The sequence below is a fragment of the Haliotis cracherodii genome, unplaced genomic scaffold (assembly GCF_022045235.1).
Source record: "Haliotis cracherodii isolate W230 unplaced genomic scaffold, xgHalCrac1.p SCAF_4, whole genome shotgun sequence".
NCBI classification, from domain to species: Eukaryota; Metazoa; Mollusca; class Gastropoda; order Lepetellida; family Haliotidae; genus Haliotis; species Haliotis cracherodii.
Window position 1 is genome coordinate 37,052,214 of NW_027266297.1, and position 22,108 is coordinate 37,074,321.

The 22,108-nt window shown below is 40.5% G+C and overlaps 2 protein-coding genes across 2 annotated transcripts in view; both read right to left on the minus strand.

Annotated features, from left to right (window-relative positions):
• Positions 1–71: 71 nt before the first annotated feature.
• The window catches only part of LOC139478484 (L-threonine ammonia-lyase-like), a 34,882-nt gene continuing 12,845 nt past the window's right edge, over positions 72–22,108 (minus strand). The window contains exons 5-13 of the mRNA XM_071260969.1: positions 21,138–21,323; positions 18,830–18,885; positions 17,551–17,713; positions 16,414–16,504; positions 15,544–15,619; positions 14,027–14,152; positions 13,355–13,522; positions 6,605–6,662; positions 72–4,865 (exon numbers count right to left, since the gene is read on the minus strand). Of these exons, the coding sequence (XP_071117070.1) occupies positions 4,761–4,865; positions 6,605–6,662; positions 13,355–13,522; positions 14,027–14,152; positions 15,544–15,619; positions 16,414–16,504; positions 17,551–17,713; positions 18,830–18,885; positions 21,138–21,323 (1,029 nt within the window). The 3' untranslated portion in view covers positions 72–4,760. The remainder of the gene's footprint in view (positions 4,866–6,604; positions 6,663–13,354; positions 13,523–14,026; positions 14,153–15,543; positions 15,620–16,413; positions 16,505–17,550; positions 17,714–18,829; positions 18,886–21,137; positions 21,324–22,108) is intronic.
• Positions 7,023–9,042, minus strand: LOC139478278 (uncharacterized). The gene has a single exon (XM_071260693.1). It carries the CDS (start codon positions 9,040–9,042, stop codon positions 7,504–7,506), a length of 1,539 nt encoding a protein of 512 aa, XP_071116794.1. The 3' UTR covers positions 7,023–7,503.

Genomic DNA, 22,108 nt, shown 5'->3' on the forward strand with positions numbered 1-22,108 from the left:
TTATGTACAGAAATAAAAACTAAAATCACATTTGACATTTTTATATATTTTTTATTTCAACACTTTACAGAGTTGTAGAAATCATCAAACTGATTTGTCATAACTGTCATGCATGTCTTCTGTAAATAATATTTGAAACTAAAAATATACTTATAAATACTATAATACTGTAATGCAGATAAATAACAGATCATGCAGCAGTGAAATTTTGTTATAAATAAACGCCTTAAGATGAATCACTGTCTGCAAATGCTCCTGCTCTGCTGGATGATACCATCCTTCCATGCCAACTTGATCTATCTGTTACCAGATGCAACAATGTCAATGATAATTGTAACTAAACTGCAGGCCAAAAGAAAGTATGCTCTTGGACTGGATTTGACCAAAAGAATTACAAACATTATCAAAGTGTTACTGGGCTGAAAAAGTCACTGCAGCACTGCAAACTTTAAATCTAAAACACAACTATGATACCCGTATTAAATACATTCACCATCGAATAACCATTTCTTGTTTGTTTGATGTTTAGCAGCGGGTGAAACAAACAGTTTTGTCCACTAGTCCTTTTAATGATAACATATAGCAAAACCCTTAAAAACAGCAAATTTCTAGTAGTCCTTATGATACCTTAACTAACTGGGCAGTTTGTCAAGGGCTACAGGACTAGCACCAATTTCTAACGCTGTGTTGAGCCACCATCACATATGGGAGTATATCTTCTTTTACCCGGCAGTTTAGTTAGGATGGACTGTGCTCCATGATCTATTAACAATTTCTAGTCTTGATGTTGTAATTGGTTTCCTGTGCGAAGAGACATTGTTTCTGTGCAGTCAAGGTAAAATCGTTGCTTGGGGGACAAATCTACATTATGACATTTGCATACCGAAAAAGTGGATAGAACTACTAACTGGGGACTAATAGCCGAAACATTGTTCCTTTGTAGTCAACTGTAAGACAAATCTACATTATAGTATTTACATAACATGACCCAGAGAACCAGCCGAGACAGTTTCTGTGCAGTCAAGATAAAATCATTTCCTGTAAGACAAATCAACATTAAAGTATTTACATAACAAAAAAAAACCTGCCTTTGACCCAGAGAACAAACCGAGACAGTTTCTGTGCAGTCAAGATAAAATCATTTCCTGTAAGACAAATCTACATTATATTATTTACATACCAAAAAAACCCTGCCTTTGACCCAGAGAACCAGCCGAGACAGTTTCTGTGCAGTCAAGATAAAATCATTTCCTGTAAGACAAATCTACATTATAATATTTGCATATTGAGAAAGTGTTTGGGACTGCCAATTGACCCAGAGTGTAGTCAATACTGCCTTGATCTGTCATCATATGGATCTCCAGGGAGCTGAGAACGACATTTAAGAGCACACTGATCTACTGGGCAATAACAGTGTATCGCTTTCAGCATGCACTTGTGTATGGAATCCAATGCATTATTAATACTCATTATTATAATGTACAAGAAACTCAAAACCACAATAGTGTGTAAATATGACTGCCACACATGTTAAGTACTTCTATTTCTACACGTTTCCATTGAAACTCACCGGACATGGAGTACAAGACTATATCCTCCATGTTTCACTGATATTGTGCAAGGTTAAATACACCCATCTTATACAGTCTTCAGACAGCATGAACATGGTTTTAAGGATCATGCATAGGAAGGAGAATATGGATACGTAGCACTGTTAATATATCAAGAACAAATAAACCAAATCATTCCCGGATAATGATTGGTGTACATAGCAGATCTAAAGTACAAAATTGTGCATTATGCAAGTTCAAGAAAGTATTTTTCCCAATCTCATTAAAATCAGATCTTAGTTTTCGCTACCGCTAAACAAAGATCTGAGGACATCCCATTACGAGTCACGTCAGAACGACCTTTCGCGAATTTTGACTGACCAATGAAATGACTGACAAGAAATCTACATTAGCAATCAGAAGGCAGCTTTCTCGAGCTTTACAAAACTAGTTACAAACATATTTTGACCTATTCTCGATTAAAATATTTATAGCTGATATAAAGAAGAACATTCTGGAATGGTTTATAGATGGCCTAGATTGTAATGGATATAACCATTAAACCAATAATTGTCGTTTGGAATACCCCGTGTTGAATATTTCGTGGTTGCATGATTAGAAAACACATTCCGACTGTCACTTTCATGATCTGGTAAGCGACGCTCTGATTGGTTGGATGAAAGGTCGTTCTGATGTGACCCGTAATGAGATCTCCTCAGATCCTTGTTTAGCGATAGCGAGAAGTAAGATCTGATTTTAATGAGATTGGTATTTTTCCATACTAAAACATAAGTACAACGTTTTCATGTAGGATTTTTGTGCAGATGCATGGCTGGAGAAACAATGAGCTTATATTGCAATATGAGATTCTGAATGTGAAGTGCCACAGCTTTATTGTCTGCATCTAATACCTACTGTCAGACACTAGCACTATGAGTGAGTATGGTTTTACCCCACTTTAGCAATATAACAGCAATATCATGCCGGGGCACATCGGAAAATGGGCTTCACACATTGTACCCATGTGGGGAATCGGCCCTGGGTCTTCAGCATGAAGAGCCAACGCTTCAACCACTAGGCTACCCGTACGCCCCATTGGCAACATGAAACACTTCACGCAACATACTTCTGATAGAAATGTACCACATTCTTTATAGCTTTGTATAACTTGGGGAAATCGTTCTGAAATTGGATTAGAGTCTTAATACCTTCATTTAGGTGGCAGGGGGTTGAAGAGGTCTGTCTATTTTCAATACAACAAAACAAAGTTTTAGAATTTGTACAGTTCATCAATAAACATCAACTCGACTCATCATTTCTTTGGTTTTGGTATGCGTGTGAAAATCAGTCATCCAACCTTTGACCTGCTCCCTCAGCACAACAGTTTCACTAGGTGAGGTAGACATTACGGTGAAGTCAGATTAGCTCCCTCAGCGCAACAGTTTCCCTATTTGAGGTAGACCAAGGACGTATATAGAATTGTATATACATCCGTGGGTAGACATTACGGTGAAGTCAGATTAGCTGCCACAAGTTACAACATAAACCACTCAACTTTTGAAAGGAATAATCAGATATGTCATTCGATTTGAATATACACATTTTAGGAGAATCAGTTCTGTGCATGATGGAGAGACAAAGCATACCCCAATCAAAGGTGGAGTGGTATACATCAATGACACGCACTAATGTGCTAACAAAATAAAACATTCTTACAATGAAAGGGCATGTCATGTTATATATGAAATATAGGTTGAAATTGTTCTTCCTTCTTCTTGTTACCACAACAATCATTTAGATACGTAAATTTACAACTGTCATGTATTTGTGTAAATATTAATTGGAAGCATTTGCCTTGATCACTGCAAGACAACCCTGTAGGGATTTGGGGTTGGATCAACCTATGCTTGTCGAAAGATACGACAAAATGGATTGAGTGGTAACCATTAGGGCATGAGACATTGCTCACAATACAAACTGGTTTATCTGGTCCAGACTTGATACTAACAGGCCGTCACATAGCTGGAGTATTGCTGAGTGCTGCATTAAACAACAAACACCAGGATACACATTGAAAATCCTTCACACAAATGCATGTGTTAACTGACCCGTGAAGATCCGTGATGAGAAGAGGTCTTCAGCAACCCATGTTTGTCGTAGGAGGCAACTATGCTTGCCATGAGAGGCAACAATGGGATCGGGTGGTTAGCTTCGCTGACCTTGTTGATGCACGTCGTCATATCCCACTTGCGTGGATCGATGCTCATGATGTCAATCCCTGGATTGTCTGGACCAGACTTGATTACTTACAGGCCGCAGTCATATAGCTGGAATATTGCTGAGTGCAGCGTTAAACAACAGACAATTAGTCGTTGATGTACTGGTTGAGTGAGATAAGTGAGCTATTTTACACGCATATGATGTGTAACATTGTACTGAGCCTGTAGACAAACCTTTGTTTTACTGAGTACAATCCACAACACAATGACACAATGTAGCACTGTGTAGAATTGATAGGGTGATACATACTGTTATACTGCAAGCAGTGTTACTTTTCAGGGGGACATTTTCTGAATGTATATTGTGATTACTTCAAACTTGAAGTGTGAGCACCCTCCTTCCTGGTCTCGGTGCTACAATGATATACCATATGCTTGGTAAGTGTCAATGCTACATTGATATACTGTAAGATTGGTCTCGGTGCTACATTGATATACCATATGGTTAGTAAGTCTCAATGCTACAATGATACACTGTAAGTTTGATTTCAGTGCTACATTAATATACTGTATCGTTGGTGTTGATGCTACATCGTAGGGCTGGGACGAGTTCAAATTTACTAACTGGGTACCCACCCTACTATCACCCGACCCTACCCGGCTACCTGCTGTATGTCTCAAAAGATAGGTAAAAACTGTCTGATTAGAAAAGTTAGATACACATGTAAAACGTTCTGGTCATGCATACACTGAAGTTGACAAAAGTTTTATCTTTTTTCAAACATATAAATGCAAATATTAGTGACTTGTAGTGTAACCATAGAGTTTTCAATATTTTTTGTCATGAAACAATAGGACATGACTAACCACAGGTCCGGGTAGTCCTGTGGGTACCCGGGTCCTACTCAGTACCCACCCGATCCAAGTATGCGGGTTACCTGTCCCAGCCCTTACTACACTGATATACTATAAGGTTGGGCTGTAGTACAGATTAGAAGTAGATCGGTCCCCACGCTACATAGCTGTAGTGAGATCGTAGAAGTTGCTCTAACTCCTTGGTGTGATCAGCGTCGCGTGTTTCAACAACGCACTTCACCTGAAAGCATATGTAAGATACGACTCAGCTATGCATTATGTGTAGGAGAAACCATGTCTCCGAGGGATTACTGGAGATTGTAAACCCTCACATGAAAGACGTTCCCGAATGTGAGGGTTTAATATGTCTAGTAATCTCGAGGAGACATGGTTTGTCCAACTTATAAACCAACTCATCGCATAGGCAACCTTTCTAATGAAATAACTGTAATAAAAACTCTCAAATGTATAATCTGTATCGGAGATGAAATATCGCCTGCAGTCGTGAACTCGGTTCAATGAAACCGGTGACCTCAGCACGTGGGTTTCGCAACGGTGCGAAATCTGCACATGCGTCTCACAATGGCACGAAATCTGCACGTGCGTCTCGAAGGCTGAGACTATTACACGTTTTGCTTTGACTGACACCCATTCATTGTACAGCCTGTTTCTGGCGTACCGATCTTGAAAAGGACATTCTAAAAAGCAGTGCTGCTTATCAACACCTCTGTAGCCTTGTGGTACACTCACTGGGCTACAGATACGAAAGTTGCAAGTTCAATCCTCGGGAATAAAAAGAAAACATTTGTCATTTGATTTTACATTTCATTACAGGTTACAATCTGAACGGAAGTTATAATGATTGTAAGCCCTTCTGCGAGGTGTTACAATCGTTGTAAGCCCTCCTGCGAGGTGTTACAATCGTTGTAAGCCCTTTTGCGAGGTGTTACAATCGTTGTAAGCCCTCCTGCGAGGTGTTACCACAATTTCAAAAACTCCATATCGAATTACACAAACAGCCAGTAGGTTTATAGGTGAATTAAGCATGGTCCCAAGTGATGTGGAATAGTGCACAATAGAAATAGCCTTATTAGTAGTATTTGTGAGGTCACTTAATTTGTATTTTCAGTTTTCACACGTATAGTTGTGCACACATTCTGTTGTCACCTGGCAACATCAGGCGAGATTACAGTTGTGTTCCACAACATTCTGTTAAATATAGACTCATAGAAAGAAATAAGGGAACATCTAATGTGAGTTTGTTATAATGCCTCCTTGAACAGTATTTCAGTTATATCATAGCATGTCATTTTAAAGTTTTATATATACCCTAGTGGAAATTAGAGATTACCTGTCAGTGCCGTCAATGAACCAGATTTTTACATGACACTCAAGGAATTATTTTGTTGATTGCGAAGTATTTTTACTAAATACTAACAAAATGAAAAAAAGGCTATTTATATTGCTAATATATCCACACCACTCAGGGGCATGCTCAAAGCGCTGTTATTACCCCGGTCACTGGATCAAGCTGTCTGTTAGAAGCTAGAAGGTTAACAACCACATTGCCATCTCATCCTACCGGGTACCCATTCACTGCTGGGTGAACAGAAGCACATTTTGATCAAAGTCACTTGCCCAAGGAGATGCCACACTTGTTACATGTGCTTCAGTGTGGGGCAGGACCGGAGCCCTAGAAACTCTCAGGAGCCGAGCTGCCAAAACGCGGTCACCCATCCAAGGATCACCTGATTTGTGACCTGTGTGCTGTGCACAGGACCACGTGCCACCACCATATATCTAGGTGATTTACTTCAGGAGTATTTTCATCGATGTAGTCCAGGCCTATATAAGCTGTCATTGCATCAAGATTTCTGGATGTGTATTGTTTATATGTATATTATCACTAGTTGGGCAAAATACAATGAAAATAGTTTGCTGGATTCCATGTTTCAGAATTTACCTTGATTCTGAACTTACCTGCACTGCAAAGACATCACTTTTCAGCCAAGCTCTCTCATGGAATATGTCCTTGATACTATAACAAATTGGTTTTTCATATAGATATAGAAGAATAAAAGAAACATAAATTTCTATAAAAATTTAGATAAAACAAGTAGCCACATGAGGAAAACAACTAGCCAAATGAGTATGAAAAAGAGAAAATTAGTAAAATCTAAATATTTTTTACATTTGTATACTTATCCTGCATTACTCCTTAATGCATTCACTGCTTACCTTGCGACAAAAAAAAACTGGGACAGCTAACCGGCGATGGTCCTTGGGTGAATGGCTCTGTTCGTAATCCCACTTTTACATCCCCCGTCGCTGTCCCTGTGACCTCACGTGACCAAAGGTCAACTCTTCACATCACTGCCTGTCGCCCGAGCTTAAAAAACATACTTTTGAGGTTTCTGAAGCCAAAGTGGGGAGGCAAGTCTGCGACGGGTGGGCCTTAAACGTAGTAATGCAGGATAAGTATACAAATGTAAAAAATATTTAGATTTTACTAAATTTTTTACTTATCCTGCATTACTCCTTAATGCATCTGTATCGGACGGTATGGAGGTGGGAAATCCTCAATACAGAAACCTCGATAATTCACACCCTGACAACATGACACAGAGTGGTCAGTAAACCGTTAAGCGGAAAAGTTGAGAGAAAACGCTAATACGGTAGGGTATTACAATGTGGCAAACAATTGCACATGGGAATTAAAGAATAGTTCCCTATACATTTTAGTAATAAAGACAATGAGCTGCTCAGCCAAATCTTTACTTACTATATAATTATAGCCCTGCTGACAAAAACTTGTCTTCCCCTGGCGAAATCTGATCGATTACACCAAACATGAAAAGGCTCTGTATAGGGTGCGTACATTATTTGCGTCGAGGGTTGGTAACTTGCTGAGCTACAACCAACGGCCCAAAACTCCGTACACCTTCAATGTCCTCGAGAGTCACATCTCGAAGATAATGACTAGCGAAAACTGTGTCAGACCTCCAAAAACATCCTTCCATGATTGTCTTAATAGTACAATTGCTGTGTAAGGCCATGGTAGAGGCTAATGCCCTGATCTCATGAGGATTATTCGTTCTTGGTGGATCCAAATTGGCGATCGAATAGGCCTGAAGGATGACTGCGCGTAACCATAAGGATATGGTGTTGCGACTGACCTCGGTCGTGGATGTAGTAGATACGGGTATAAATAACCGCTTCCTCGAACCACGCCTAGTCTTGGAACGGCGGATGAAAATTCGCAGTGCCCGTACTGGACATAATAGAAGTTCACCCTCATCCTCACTGCCCACAACCGTCGAGATTGGTGGAATGGTGAAGGAACGATCAGGTTGGCCTGGTAATTGATTTTTGGCAATAAAATCCCAGCACAACCCTAGATGTACCGTTCCGTGCGTCCCATGCTCAAAACGAACCCGGGTAATGTCGATTGCATGTAATTCGCTCACCCGTGCCGCTGTGGCTAATGCCAAGAGAAACATTGTTTTCTTGGTGAGGTCATAAAAGGAGGATGCATTGAGGGGCTCAAATGGGGGTCCTCGCAAACCTCGAAGTACCACGTTCAGATCCCATGCAGGTGGGCGGAACTTGGTCTTCTGATCCTCAAGCCTAAATGAGCGTAATAAGGCCTGTAGTTCCGGGATCTTAGTAATCTTACGATTATCCGGAACGGCCAACACTGAGTTAAGTGCAACCAAGTACGTGGTAATGGTGCTACCTTTCAAGTGTCTCTGGGTACGCAGATGTAGGAGGTATTCAGCTAAAAACTGAGGTGACGCTGTGGTAGGATCTTGACCTTTTGCCTTGCAAAAAGTTTCAAACGATACCCACTTATCATCGTAAAGGCTTCTAGTAGAGGGACGATGAGCTAAGGTTATAGCTTTTGCTGCCCGAGCCGAATAGCCTTTTGCACTTAATGCCTTTTTAAGACGAACCAACCGTGCAGACGAAATCTGTCTGGTGTTGGATGAGGCAATTTGCTGTGAGGGTGGATAAGTAGGTTGGACCACTGTGGAAGGGGTAGTGGGTCGTTTCCTGCTAGCTTCCTGAGCTCGACGAACCACCCTCTCGCTGGCCACCAGGGCGCGACCAAAGTCAGAGCAAGTGTTCTTGTCTCTTGGATCTTTTGTATTACCCTGGGAAGTAGAACTGGTGGCGGAAATGCATACGCCTTTAGTCCTTCCCAAGGAATGCTGAATGCGTCCACCGCCCAAGCCCTCGGATCTGGTAACGGGGAGACATATGTCAAAAGTTGATGGTTTTGGCAAGTTGCAAACAGGTCGATGTTTGGTTGCCCGAACTTCCAAACCAATATTTGGAATGCTTCTGTGTGAAGTTTCCACTCGGTGGGTGCTACCCTGTCTGGTCGTGATAGAGCATCGGCCAGAATGTTTCGACATCCGGGGATGTGCTGAACTATGAACTGTAGTTGCAGCCGATCCACTAAATGGAAAAACCTGAATGTCTGTTGCAGTAGCGAGTTGGAGTGTGTTGTTCCCTGATTGCGCAGGCACCACACCACAGTGCTGTTGTCTGTGGATATGGAGAGTTGGGTTGATTGTAGTTGATTCTGCCAATGGGATATGGCTAGGATTACGGCTTCCAACTCCAGATTGTTTATGTGCCATTTCCGATGAGCGCTTGACCATAGCCCTGAGACTGTCTGGTCTTGTAGATGAGCACCCCACCCCTGAAGGGAGGCGTCTGCGAATAGGTGTAGATTCGGGGACAACCCTGATAAAGAGATTCCTCCTAAGACATTCGACTCTATCGTCCACCAACGGAGATAAGGTCTCAAATGCGTTGGTAGCATGATGGCCCTGAGTGGATCCTGACTCCTGATGTAGGGATTCAGGAATTGTTGTATTGGGCGTAACTGTAATCGGCCTCTGTTGGTTAGGTCCTGGGCTGAGGTGAGTAACCCTAGCAACACTTGCCATTGGTGAAGTGTGCGTGGTTGACAAAGAGCAGGTGACAGGAGGCGTAAAATCTTGTGCCATCTGTCCCTGGAGACCGACAGGAGGTTCTGATCTGTTTGAAATAGTCCTCCTATGAACTGGAGTCGAAAAGATGGAGTTAACTCCGATTTCACCTCGTTGACTATCCAACCCAGTTGATATAGTAGTCTTCTGGTGAATTCCCGGTGGCATACTAACATCAGTGTGTGTTGATGACACAGGAGACAGTCGTCTATGTACGACTGGAACCAAATGTTCCTCAGCTGTAGAAACACAGTTATGGGCTTCATTATTCGCGTAAATAGCCACGGGGCCACTGAAATGCCAAATGGGAGTACTGCCCACTGGTAGTGGACCCCATTGAACTGGAACCTGAGGAATCTGCGATCTTTGGGATGAATCGGTATGTGCAGATATGCATCCTGTAGATCGATACTGATCAAGGAATCGAACGCTTTTATGCTGGTTCTGAGTATTCTCAATGTAATGAGGCGGAAATAGGGTGGACGCTTCAGATAGAGCTCGTTGAAAACAGAGAGATTGTGTATCATTCTCATCTTGTCTGAGCCCTTCTTGGGTACCAGGAAGATGTGAGAATAAAATCCTGGAGTTAACGCTGGGCTGTGTATAATCTCTACGGCTCTTTTCTCCAATAGTAAGTCTATGTTGGCCTTTAAAAGGACATGTTGCTTCCTTGGATAATTCCCCGGAATGGGTGCCGTGGTCAACGGAGGAAAAACCTCTATGTCTAGTTGGTAACCGTGGCGTAGAATGTTGAGAACATAATCGTCCCTGAGGATGCTCCAGTTCTTCCAAAACAAATTTAGTCTCCCGCCTACGGGGGTATTGACAATTGGGACGACTGGGGGTAGGAGATCCCAGTCGTGACTGTCTAACATTTCAATGTTTGCCCCTCCTTTCACCTCCCTGACTGTGGTATTTACCACGTCGGGATTGATAAGAACCCTGGGGTTTTCCTCTGCCACGCCCTTTGCCACGAAAAGAATCTTGCACCTGTCCTTCCTTAAGCGACTCACGTCTAGGCCTGTAGTTGCCTGACTTACCTGATCGCTGGGAGAAATTTTGAGAAACATGCTCCAAAGCCTTGAGTGCTGTTTCATCCCTAGCGTAACTGGAAACCTTGGCGTGTGTGTCTGAAATCTGTTCGTTGAACAGAGATGATGAAGACCAGGGTTGACGTAGCAATCTGCGTTTAAACTCTGAGTCCCAAGTAGATAAGGCTAAATAACCCAATCTCCGAGTGACAGTTATTTCTGCCAACGCAGCTTTAAGATGATTCCTTATATGGTCAATCTGACGCTGTTGAAAATCAACTATAGTTTGGAGGTGATCTAGTCGGTTAGGATTATCCTCTGACAGATCCTGCTCTACCGCCCGAGTAGACGATGCTAATGCTGCTAAAGGTTTTAATACCCTTCGGATTTCTGTTTCAATAAACGCAACTCTGGTATCCTGAACCTTAAGAGTGGTAGGCCTTGACGAGCCTGTCATTCTCTGTATATCCTCATCCAAACTATGTGCCTGGTTTGCTGCCTCAAAGCCATGTATAGGAAATTCATCTTTCCTAAATCTGGGAGGTCTGAATGACGGCGTAAGTGTCAGCCTGGAGAAGTCCTCATCCAAAGATCTAATCATATCTGACATCATAGGGTCAATCGGAATCGACGTGGGATGTGTCCAAATAGTATCTTTTTTATCCACCCCACTACCCGGGGAAGGTACTGAAATGAGGCGGTCAGCTACCCAATCAGGTACTTGAGCCAGGCTAAGGTGAGTATTCCATTCGTTCGCGGAATCTCCCTCCTCATCATTAGAACCATCTGATGAATCAGAACGACGTTGATGTGTACGTCTTGATGGTGAACGACTTCTACTCCGATGTGCAATATTACCTCTGACCGAGGGCTTAGATGAACTGCCTGGTGACAAGGAATCATGAGTTGATGTCCAAGTACGAGCAGGTGTACTGGTACTACTCAACGAAGAATGTACTGTATTATGACTCATAATAGGAGTGTTATACACATTAGTCACTGGAGTAGGCGGTAAAATATGTGCTGTAGATGTATTTGATGCAGGTGTCTGATACATAGGCATAGGCGTAGGCATAGACGTAGACATAGGCGTAGGCGCAGGATACAGTTGTGTCATAGACTGCTGCCACATTGACTGTAGAAAATTTTGCATCCAATTAGTGTTTGGAATTGGCATAGGCGCCTGCGCTGGGAACGTTGGTACAGCGCTAAGCTGATCGTGCGCTGCTTGCGTAATATCATACGCTGATAGCCCTGGGGCTGATGTCCCTGTAGAAGCGCTTGTGTAGTAGGGCTTGGCTGCGCTTGGCGCAGGCATATGAGGCGCAATGCTCAATGGAGACCTGAGTCTAGCTTGGCTTGGCGCTACCCCCGACAACGCATCTTGAGACGCTGGCGCACTGTCTGCAGCCGTAACAGATGTAGAATTCTCCAAAGACTGCAAATTAGGTGCAATTATAATACGCCCAACATTCTCCGGGAGAGAAGATTCCGGTGGCATGTGCACCTCTGCGGTGACAGTTACGGCCGACCTATTATCCCTCATAGATAAAGGTTGCGTCGTATTGATCGAATCCTGTCCATCGCTCATTCGCGATAGCGATAAAGACATTTTCCTTTTCTCAAGACGTGATTGCTGTAAAATATGTTTGTGAGTAACTTGCCTATACCTCGCGAAACTCGTTGGAGAGAGGTTTATACAAAAAACACATTTAGAATTTGGTGCACAAATTTGTGTACACGACAAACAACGTGGGTGAGGATCTTGAATAGATTTTTTTCCACGACAATTAGTACAACGCGCAAGCATAAGTTACGCAATAATATACTGGAAGAAAACGGGACTGGAATTTACTGCCGTAGATAATTTCTCGGCAAATTTTGAACGAGTTGAAAGTGTATAAATGCTTGAATATACGCAACTCAATGAACCGCCAAGGCTAGTAGTATTTAAAACAACATATGAAATATGTTATACATACCTAGCCGATAATTGTAAACAATTGACTACCTTTGCCAAGCAAACAATTGTAACACAATTCAAAATGGCGGGGAACAGATAGCACGTGGCGGGAAAAGCAAAAAAGACACGTCTTTTTTTCCCGCCTCAAAACATCAAATACAACTTCACAACATGTTGAAAGTAATATGAAATGTATACATCACCCATCGCAGAAGAATTTTAGAATGGTAGAAGAATTAGAAGGTCTAAATAAATCCAAAAAACGAGAGCTCCGCTGGAAACGTCCTAGCTATGTCGCGACAGGCAGTGATGTGAAGAGTTGACCTTTGGTCACGTGAGGTCACAGGGACAGCGACGGGGGATGTAAAAGTGGGATTACGAACAGAGCCATTCACCCAAGGACCATCGCCGGTTAGCTGTCCCAGTTTTTTTTTGTCGCAAGGTAAGCAGTGAATGCAGGATAAGTAAAAAATTATGTTTTTCAGCATAACACTGAATAAAAATGATACTTGTCCTCAAGTTTCTTTAACACTGCCTTATATATTTTCTGGGTAATTAGACTTAATTAGAAATGTTTTTAAAAAAGACTTCTAAAAAAATACCTTCATGATTAACACAATGTATAATTTAGTGATGAATTGGTAGAGAATATTCATGAAGTAAACATACTGTTTAACTAGTGAGTGAACATTTGGACACATCGACAGGTTACGAAAATTCTGAAACTTAACCCTACCTGACTCCCTTGTCTGCTATAATACGGGTTAGCTCTGCTATGCCTCCAGGTCTGTCGGTAACCGTGACGACAAATCGGACCAATCTTCCATCTGCAGCAAGGCCCCTCTCTATGACCCGTCCCAGAGCCGTTGTGTCTATGTTTCCACCACAAAGGGCCACAACCACTCTAGGGAATACAATAACAAGGGAATGAAACAAACACACTTCATCCTCACTTGATGAAAAGAACCTTGAGAACAAATAATTATTTTTGTGTAACTGCAATCTCATTGAAATCAGATCTTATCTTATATTCCGATTAGAAACCTCTCTTTGTAAAGATCAGATGTTGATCCAGGTGAGCTTTCTTATCAGCCATTCAACATCAATGCTTCTAAAATATTAATAACGAGCATATTTAAAAACTATATGAGCATCTAGAAATTAAGAAACTGATCTCAAATACTATCTTTACTTTTTAAACACATATATTCTTCAAATTACAAACTGAAATACTTCTTTGTGGGAAATTTATTTAGAATAGAAAAAAAACACAATAATCATAAACATTGATTACCTGCTATTTATAAAACTACATGAAAAGCTATATATTTATGAGCAACAGATTTTGAATTCGACTATAAACATTAAGTTACCGATTTTGAATTTTTATCAGAAACTACAGACATACTTTTTGCCAGCCAGTTCTGGAAGCAGTCCCTCAACAATGGCTGCAAGCCCTGTCGCTCCGGCCCCTTCAACCACTGCCTTCTCCAGCTCAATCAGACGCAGGATGGCAATAGCAATGTTCTCCTCTCTGGAACAGTCCCCGACAGGTCTTACTGTGCATTTCAACAGTTTGTTTCTCATGTTATGTTGTGCAGAGTTGCGTCCCTTGGGCACACCAGAAACCTATGATTGTGGGTTCGAATCCCGGTTCGCCCCGAGACCTGCATCATTTCGGGGCTTTCCTCCCACATTAAGCTGACACGCCATGATATAACTGGAATACTGTTAAAAGCGGCGTTAAAAACCCAACTCATTCACTCACTCTGGTCCAGACACGATTATTAACAGACTGCTGGAATATTGCTGAGTGTGGCATAAAACAACCAACCAACCAACCATTGGCACCGTAGCAACATCCAACAAAAATTGTGTGGGGGAAGTCTGATGCATGGAATTATTTTCATTCAGTTCATAACAAATTATAGTTGAAATAACACATGTATCATATTGTGGTACGTATCACAATACATGAATCATTATTGCCATAATTTGCAATACAAATATCAGGCCATACTCATCAATATCTAAAACCATGATCCATGATTCACGCCATTGGGGAATTATGATCAGCCAAGTCACAGCCTTAACACGCCATTGATGTGGCCTCTTACAACCAACAACAGAGTGATGGGGTCCCATTCTAACATGGGCCCTGTTTCATGGCTGGTCAGTGGTTTGTCTGGTCCAGACTTCCTACTTACAGTCGGCCAGGATATTGCAGTAAAATATTATTCACACACTGTATGTGTGAGCTAGTGGGATGGTGAATGTTCATCGACTGACGTTTCCGATTGCTGATCATGATATTCATTTAAAAATTGACTTTGCATTTATGGAGGTATAAATATGAAAAACAGTGTGCCTATTGTTAGACTAACATTTAGTTTTGAAATCTTATATTACACAATATCCTTCTTGACTCTAAAAATAAAAAATATTTCCCTATGCTGATTTCAGAGTGTTGAATAGAGCTATCTTGAGCTGGCTAGAATTGCTTTTGTATGCGTTTCTAAATTATTATTTTTTCATAAAATAAATATATTCCACGGTCATGGTGCAGGACTAGCATTTTGTGTAAGTCTATGTTTATGCAAAGTGTGCACAACATGTTTTACATTTATACTCCATAACTGCAAAAAACAATAAAGTAAATTCTTATAAATTAATATGTCGACAATAATAACCTCACTGACTGCTTATTTAATCAGTCACACACACAAAAATGGAGACGGCAATACAGAATCAGACATTCTATCATGTCTATTATCAGCCAATCAGTAGTTTGTCAGTAGGCCTGGCCTAAACTTTTTCTATTTATGGGAATGTTAAAATAATTGCTTTGTTAGCCAATCGAATGACACAGAATCACTTTCAATTTATATATTGTGAATTGTACTTCTATCCGGTGTTCAAACTTACTTGACTTGAACCATTTTGTCGATGAGGGGTTTCCCTGTTACAAAGGCATTAACGCCAACTTCTGGCACTGCTAAACCTGAAATATCACATAACATATGTCCAATAAACATACCAAAATAACTGTAAAACAATGTAAATATAAAAGGCGTGACTGTAAACAACAGCATTAACCTGAAGTTAAATAAATAAAAATAAATGAACAATGAAACATGTTTGTTTATTTCTTTGTTGTTTAACGCCGCACTCAGCAATATTCCAGCTATAGGACGGCCGTCTGCAAATAATCGGCAAGACAATCCAGTGATTGACATCATGAGCATCGATCCATACTTGGATACGATGACATGTTTCAACCAAGTCAGCAAGCCTGACCACCTGATCCTGCTAGTCGCCTCTTACGACAAACACAGTCGCCTTTTACGGCAAGCATGGGTTGCTGATGACCTATTCTACCCCGGATCTTCACGGGTCCATGGAACATGTAAATACATCCATGAACCTATCAGCATTACACCATGTGCCATGCAAGGGCAGTGTCAAGTGCTGGCACAGTCACATTGAGTGAGATCATCACCAGACACAATTATTTACAGACCGCCATCATATAGCTAGAATAGTGCACCATTTATAAGAAATGAAGACAGAGAGTGAGTGAGTATGGTTTTACGCCACGTCAAGCAATATTCCAGCAATATCACGGCGTGGGACACCAGAAATGGGCTTCACACATTGTACCCATGTCGGGATTTGAACACGGGTCTTCGGCATGACGAATGTACGCTTTATCCACTAGGCTACCCGACCGCCCAGAAGAAAATGAACAATGCCGTCACTCATCAAGGAAGACATTGTCTTGCTCAGTGCACTAACCATCAGCAAGGGTGGAGGTAATTTTAGTGTAGACAGGCTTCCCTGCATTAAGAGCTGCTGCAAAACTGGCACATTTTTCAGATTCCACACCCTGGAAAGGGAGATAACTTCTATTATCAACATTCATGTTTACAAAACACTCACAGTTCAGAAGAAAAAAGTATTATTTCAGAAGTCAGCTCCAAGTACTCTGGACAACCACAGCACTACTCTTTGGGGGGAGCTCTCTTTTTCTATTTCTTTTCAACCAATATCACTGCTTATGAAACTGGACGTCAAAGACATCAAAGACAGTAATGGGCACTAGTTTTCAAGTCCTCAAATAAAGAAGATTACAAATACTAGCATGATAATATACATACAGTGAAAGCTTGTTAACTCAAACATTTAATGTTTATCAGAAAGAGATACATCCACCTCACTATGATTTAATACAACTATCAGCAATGTTTGTCTTGCAGAACCGATAACTTGCGATATGATCAATAATCTTGAGGACTTTGATTTAACAAGTTTTCACTAGACTAGTATTCCTGTGTCCAGATTGCAGGTTTGTGGTCTGATGTAAAGAAAATCCATTGACACAGACCTGTTTCTTAAAATATAAAAGCCAACCTGTTGATATATTTGCTTTTTAAAATGATTCCTACACTTACACCGTTCGGGCAACTCCCCTGCCTCCCCCAAAATAGAAAAATGTATTTCAGATAAATTGTAGTTAGATTTTAATTGACATATTAATAAACTGCAAGTGATTCCAAAGCCTTTGGGGCTTTGAACAAAATAATAGGCCACGCCCCCTAAATGACTACTGTTTTCTGATTGGCTGGTAAAAAAAGGGTGGGCAGGGCTTCAGTTGTATTTTTTAGATAAACAATGTTTATCGTTTTGTTTGTCTACAATTTTGTTTTGAGTTAATGATTACATAAGCAACTGTTATTGTTGTGTTTATTTATAAGAATTGACTTCAATTTATTTTTGTGTTTATGGGATATAAAAGGTAAAATAACAGTGTGCACACTAAGCTGACTTATACAGTGAGCATGTTTTTCACATATATACTGCCATAAAGGCAAAAAAATATATTGAAGTCAATTCTTAGAACAACTATTTACATAAATTGTTTGTTAAACTCACGATGATCTGCACATTTGGATGAAGGCTCTTGATGGCCAGCGCTGTCCCTGCAATGAGCCCACCCCCTCCGACAGGGATGATACAGGCGTCGAGGTCAGGCACCTGCTCCACAATCTCCAGCCCCATCGTCCCCTGGCCGGCCAGAATGTGGGGGTGGTCGTACCTGGACAGACACAGGTCACATGAAGCACAGGCACTCAAAGATATAGAACACCGCCGAGGCAACACAAGCCCATCAACTTTGTACAATCAAAAATTGCTGAACAAGTGCTGAACAGTTGGTTTTAAAATATTTCTGACTGGATATTAAATATGTCAACAGATAAAAATAATCCTGGATATTTGCTCTATTACATTTTCCGAATGTACAAAGATTTTAGCCCTGTTAGTATTTCAGTCTGTTAGAAAAAACAATGTTATTTGTTATTTATTACAATTTATTGAAAAGAACTGTAACCTATTGAAAGATTAATGTCAAAATAAAAAGGCAAGTTGCTGATTTGCTGAGATTCAAAACCAATCAAGGAGAGGGTGTATTTCTTCCTGGATTGCTGTATGTAATAGATTCCTTAGTGGCAGACAGTTTCCACCAGAAACAGTGATAAATGGCTTCCTCATTAAAGTGTAATAAGTAATCAACACCGGTGGCTTGCCTGTGTAATTTGTCACAGAGTGTGCAGAATTACATCCCTTATCCGTAGTGGATCTCCCTGTGATCATATCTACAATTGTCCCTGCTGTGGTCCGAGGTCTTCACATCTATGACTTACATAACTTCAGGCTTTTCTCTTATTAGTGAGTGAGTTTGGTTTAACGCCGCTTTTAACAGTTTTCCAGTTATATCACGGCGTGTCAGCTTAATGTGGGAGGAAAGCCTGAAGTGATGCAGGTCTAAGACGTTTACCACTTCGGTGAAACCCACGAGCACGGGTATGGTGCTGACAAACCTAGAAACATAATCGGGGCGAACCAGGATTCGAACCCACAATCATAGGTTTCTGGCATGTCCAAGGGGCGCAACTCTTATTAAGCTGCTGGCTGTGTGGTATGGTTTATACACCGCTTTTAGCAATATTCCAGCAATATCGCGGCCGGGGACACCAGGAATGGGCTTCACACATTGTACCCATGTGGGTAATCGAACTCGGGTCTTGGGCGTGACGAGCAAACACTTTAACCACTAGGCTACCCCACCACCCCAAAGCTCTGATGAAAACAGAGCTAAGCCAAGTCACTCGCTGTTGATTGAAATCTACAAACATCTGTTGACTGAACTTACCCATTAATGTACAGCAGATCATTCTTCTTTCCAATGTTCATTGCCACTACCTTGGACTGAAACAATAATGGTTGTGTGCTGTCACAATCACAAAGAATTTATTTATAACCTTTTACAAAATTGTTAGCTACTCATAATGCAATGATCAAAGTGTTTATTGTAGGTTCAGATGTTTGACCGAATCAAGAGTGCCAGTGATGTTCTTAAGGCTAAGAACCAATTCTTTTATTTTGTAAGCCTGACCTGTTTACTTCTGAAACTGGGTGTTCTAACATATTATGGGTGCTTCATTCAGTATTTGGCTGGGTTTCCATTCCCTGTATCTGCATGTTGACCATTTTGAGAAATGAAAACTTTATGTTTTCATAAGTAAGGATCTCATACATGTCTTCTGACATGTTTGGCATAAAGTCAGTATTTTTAACTACAATTTTATTATCATTATGAGGACAGTTTACACATTGAAAGGGCCATGGTGACATGCAACTGAAGAAGGTCTTGCCATGTACAATAACTTTGAAGGAAACATCTAAAAAATGACAAATTATGCATGAATGATTTGTTCATTAGTATAGAGGAGAGCTTTAGCACCTAATTAAAGTCACAAAACACTGTAGTCTGTGTAAGGACAAAAGCAGTCCATTAAAAAATATTGTACACAAACCCACTGCATGTGAAGGCTATTATGGGCGGCCATTCGGTTAAAAAATACAAAATTAAAAAAAGGACAAAATTACACAATAAAGGTCAAATATTACGAAAAAAGAACTAAATGTTACTAATAAAGGTCATTGTTCTAAAATCATGCTAGAATCCATGAATGTATTATGAAAGGAAAACTGTCCCAAATGTAATGTGGAACTAACACCGAAAATATGTATGTAGCATTTTATTGCTTATATATATCCTATCATATTCAACAACGCAGGTATGTTATTTTGAAACACGTTTTGTCAAGCCCATTTTCGCGCACCTGTTGTAGAGATTGATCTGAAATTGCTGATCGACAATATCCATAGACGTATTGTGTGGGATACAATTATAATAGTGAAACTTATCAGCGTGTACATCGCAGAAATATGAAACTACTCATTTATATTCACCGTAACATTGAATGGTGATTCTTAAATATCAACAAAAGTTCAAATAAAGGATACCGAGAAACTTGCATGTGGCATGTTGATTTATCGTCTACCGTTTCCGGGTCACGGGAGCATGCAAGGTCAAACGGATTAAATAATACGCCAATTACATCATCAAAGTCAAATTTTTATTTCATATTAGTGGTGATTACTGATACTATGTAATGACTTATGTTTTTGCTGTATGTGATAGGCGAAATATTTCATAATTTACTGTAACTGTTTTGGTACTATAAATTATCAGGAGACAACCCCTGTCTGTGACATCACATCCGGTGACCTTTGCACTTACTGAATTATTGCTATCAGAATTCACGATCTTTATTGTCGTTTTTCTCTCGTCATATTAATTGGAAAATGACAAATAAAACATCCTTCGATTGAGAAGATTGTCAACTTTCGCCAAGGCATATTTATAAAGGCAATGTAAACTTTGTTGATATTGAAATAGCAAAGAGTTATTCAGAGGTCAGGGGAAGCGCGACATATGTTTGATTTAGCATCATGACACGGGTTGTTTATTTTTGTTTATCGTAAATATTCAATCAAAACGCTTGAAATTAGGATTAGTGAATATTTATATGTCATTAATTGTTTCCTGCAAATTTTATAACACGTCAGATTAACCCCAATGTTCATATTTCTGCAACCGACATGATGACCTCGAAAATTAGGTTATTTTCCTGTTTAACGTTTAGATAATAAATTTACTGAAATGGTTCATAATTTACCATCGCGCTGTTATTTACTGATAAAACCCCCCAAATTTTTACACAATTAAAATTAAGATATCGGTGATATGATTATTGAAATGAATTTGCACAAATGTTACAATATTAAAAGGTTCCTAGCATGATACGCAAACCACCTTCAATAACGCAATTCAGGTAAGTTCAAGAAAAATTATAAATGTTCGCTTTGGTCTTAACCTTGGTATGATTGAAAACATCGGGATATTTTTATATAGTACTGTGTAGTTTTCTATCAGGAATAAATGTGCAAAATATTTCTTCAATTGGTCCTTGTTTAATGAGGCACCGACTGTTTGAAATCACCCGCCCTCTTTAGAGCTCCTTATGCTAAAATCATCCAGCAGGCAGGGGTAAGAAGTGTGAAAATAATTCAGCAGGCTAAAGGTTAATTAAAGAGCATCCTAGAGTCCTTACCTCAGCAATGTCCTGTCCTTTCACTAACACATTGGCACCATAATGTCGGCAAGCGGACACTTTCATGAGCGGTGCCACAATTGGCATGACGACAGTGACTGGGATGCCAAGGTCATTGCCATGAAATGACAGCGCCAGAGCATGGTTGCCTGCACTGGCTGCAATCACCCCCTTCTTCTTTTGTTCCTGTACACACAGAGTTGACTGTCAACATCATCAACTCACACAACACACAGTTGACTGTCAACGTCATCAACACACACAACACACAGTTGACTATCAACGTCATCAACACACACAACAGACAATACACAGAGTTGACTGTCAACGTCATCAACACACACAACACACAGTTGATTGTCAACGCCATCAACACACACAACACACAGTTGACTGTCAACGTCATCAACACACACAACACACAGTTGATTGTCAACGTCATCAACACACACAACACACAGTTGACTGTCAACATCATAAACTCACACAACACACAGTTGACTGTCAACGTCATCAACTCACACAACACACAGTTGACTGTCAACGTCATCAACACACACAACACACAGTTGATTGTCAACATCATCAACACACACAACACACAGTTGACTATCAACGTCATCAACACACACAACACACAGTTGACTGTCAACATCATCAACTCACACAACGCACAGTTGACTGTCAACGTCACTAACACACACAACACACAGTTGACTGTCAACATCATCAACTCACACAACACACAATTGACTGTCAACATCATCAACACACACAACACACAGTTGACTATCAACGTCATCAACACACACAACACACAGTTGACTGTCAACATCATCAACTCACACAACACACAGTTGATTGTCAACGTCATCAACACACACAACACACAGTTGACTGTCAACATCATCAACTCACACAACACACAATTGACTGTCAACGTCATCAACACACACAACACACAGTTGATT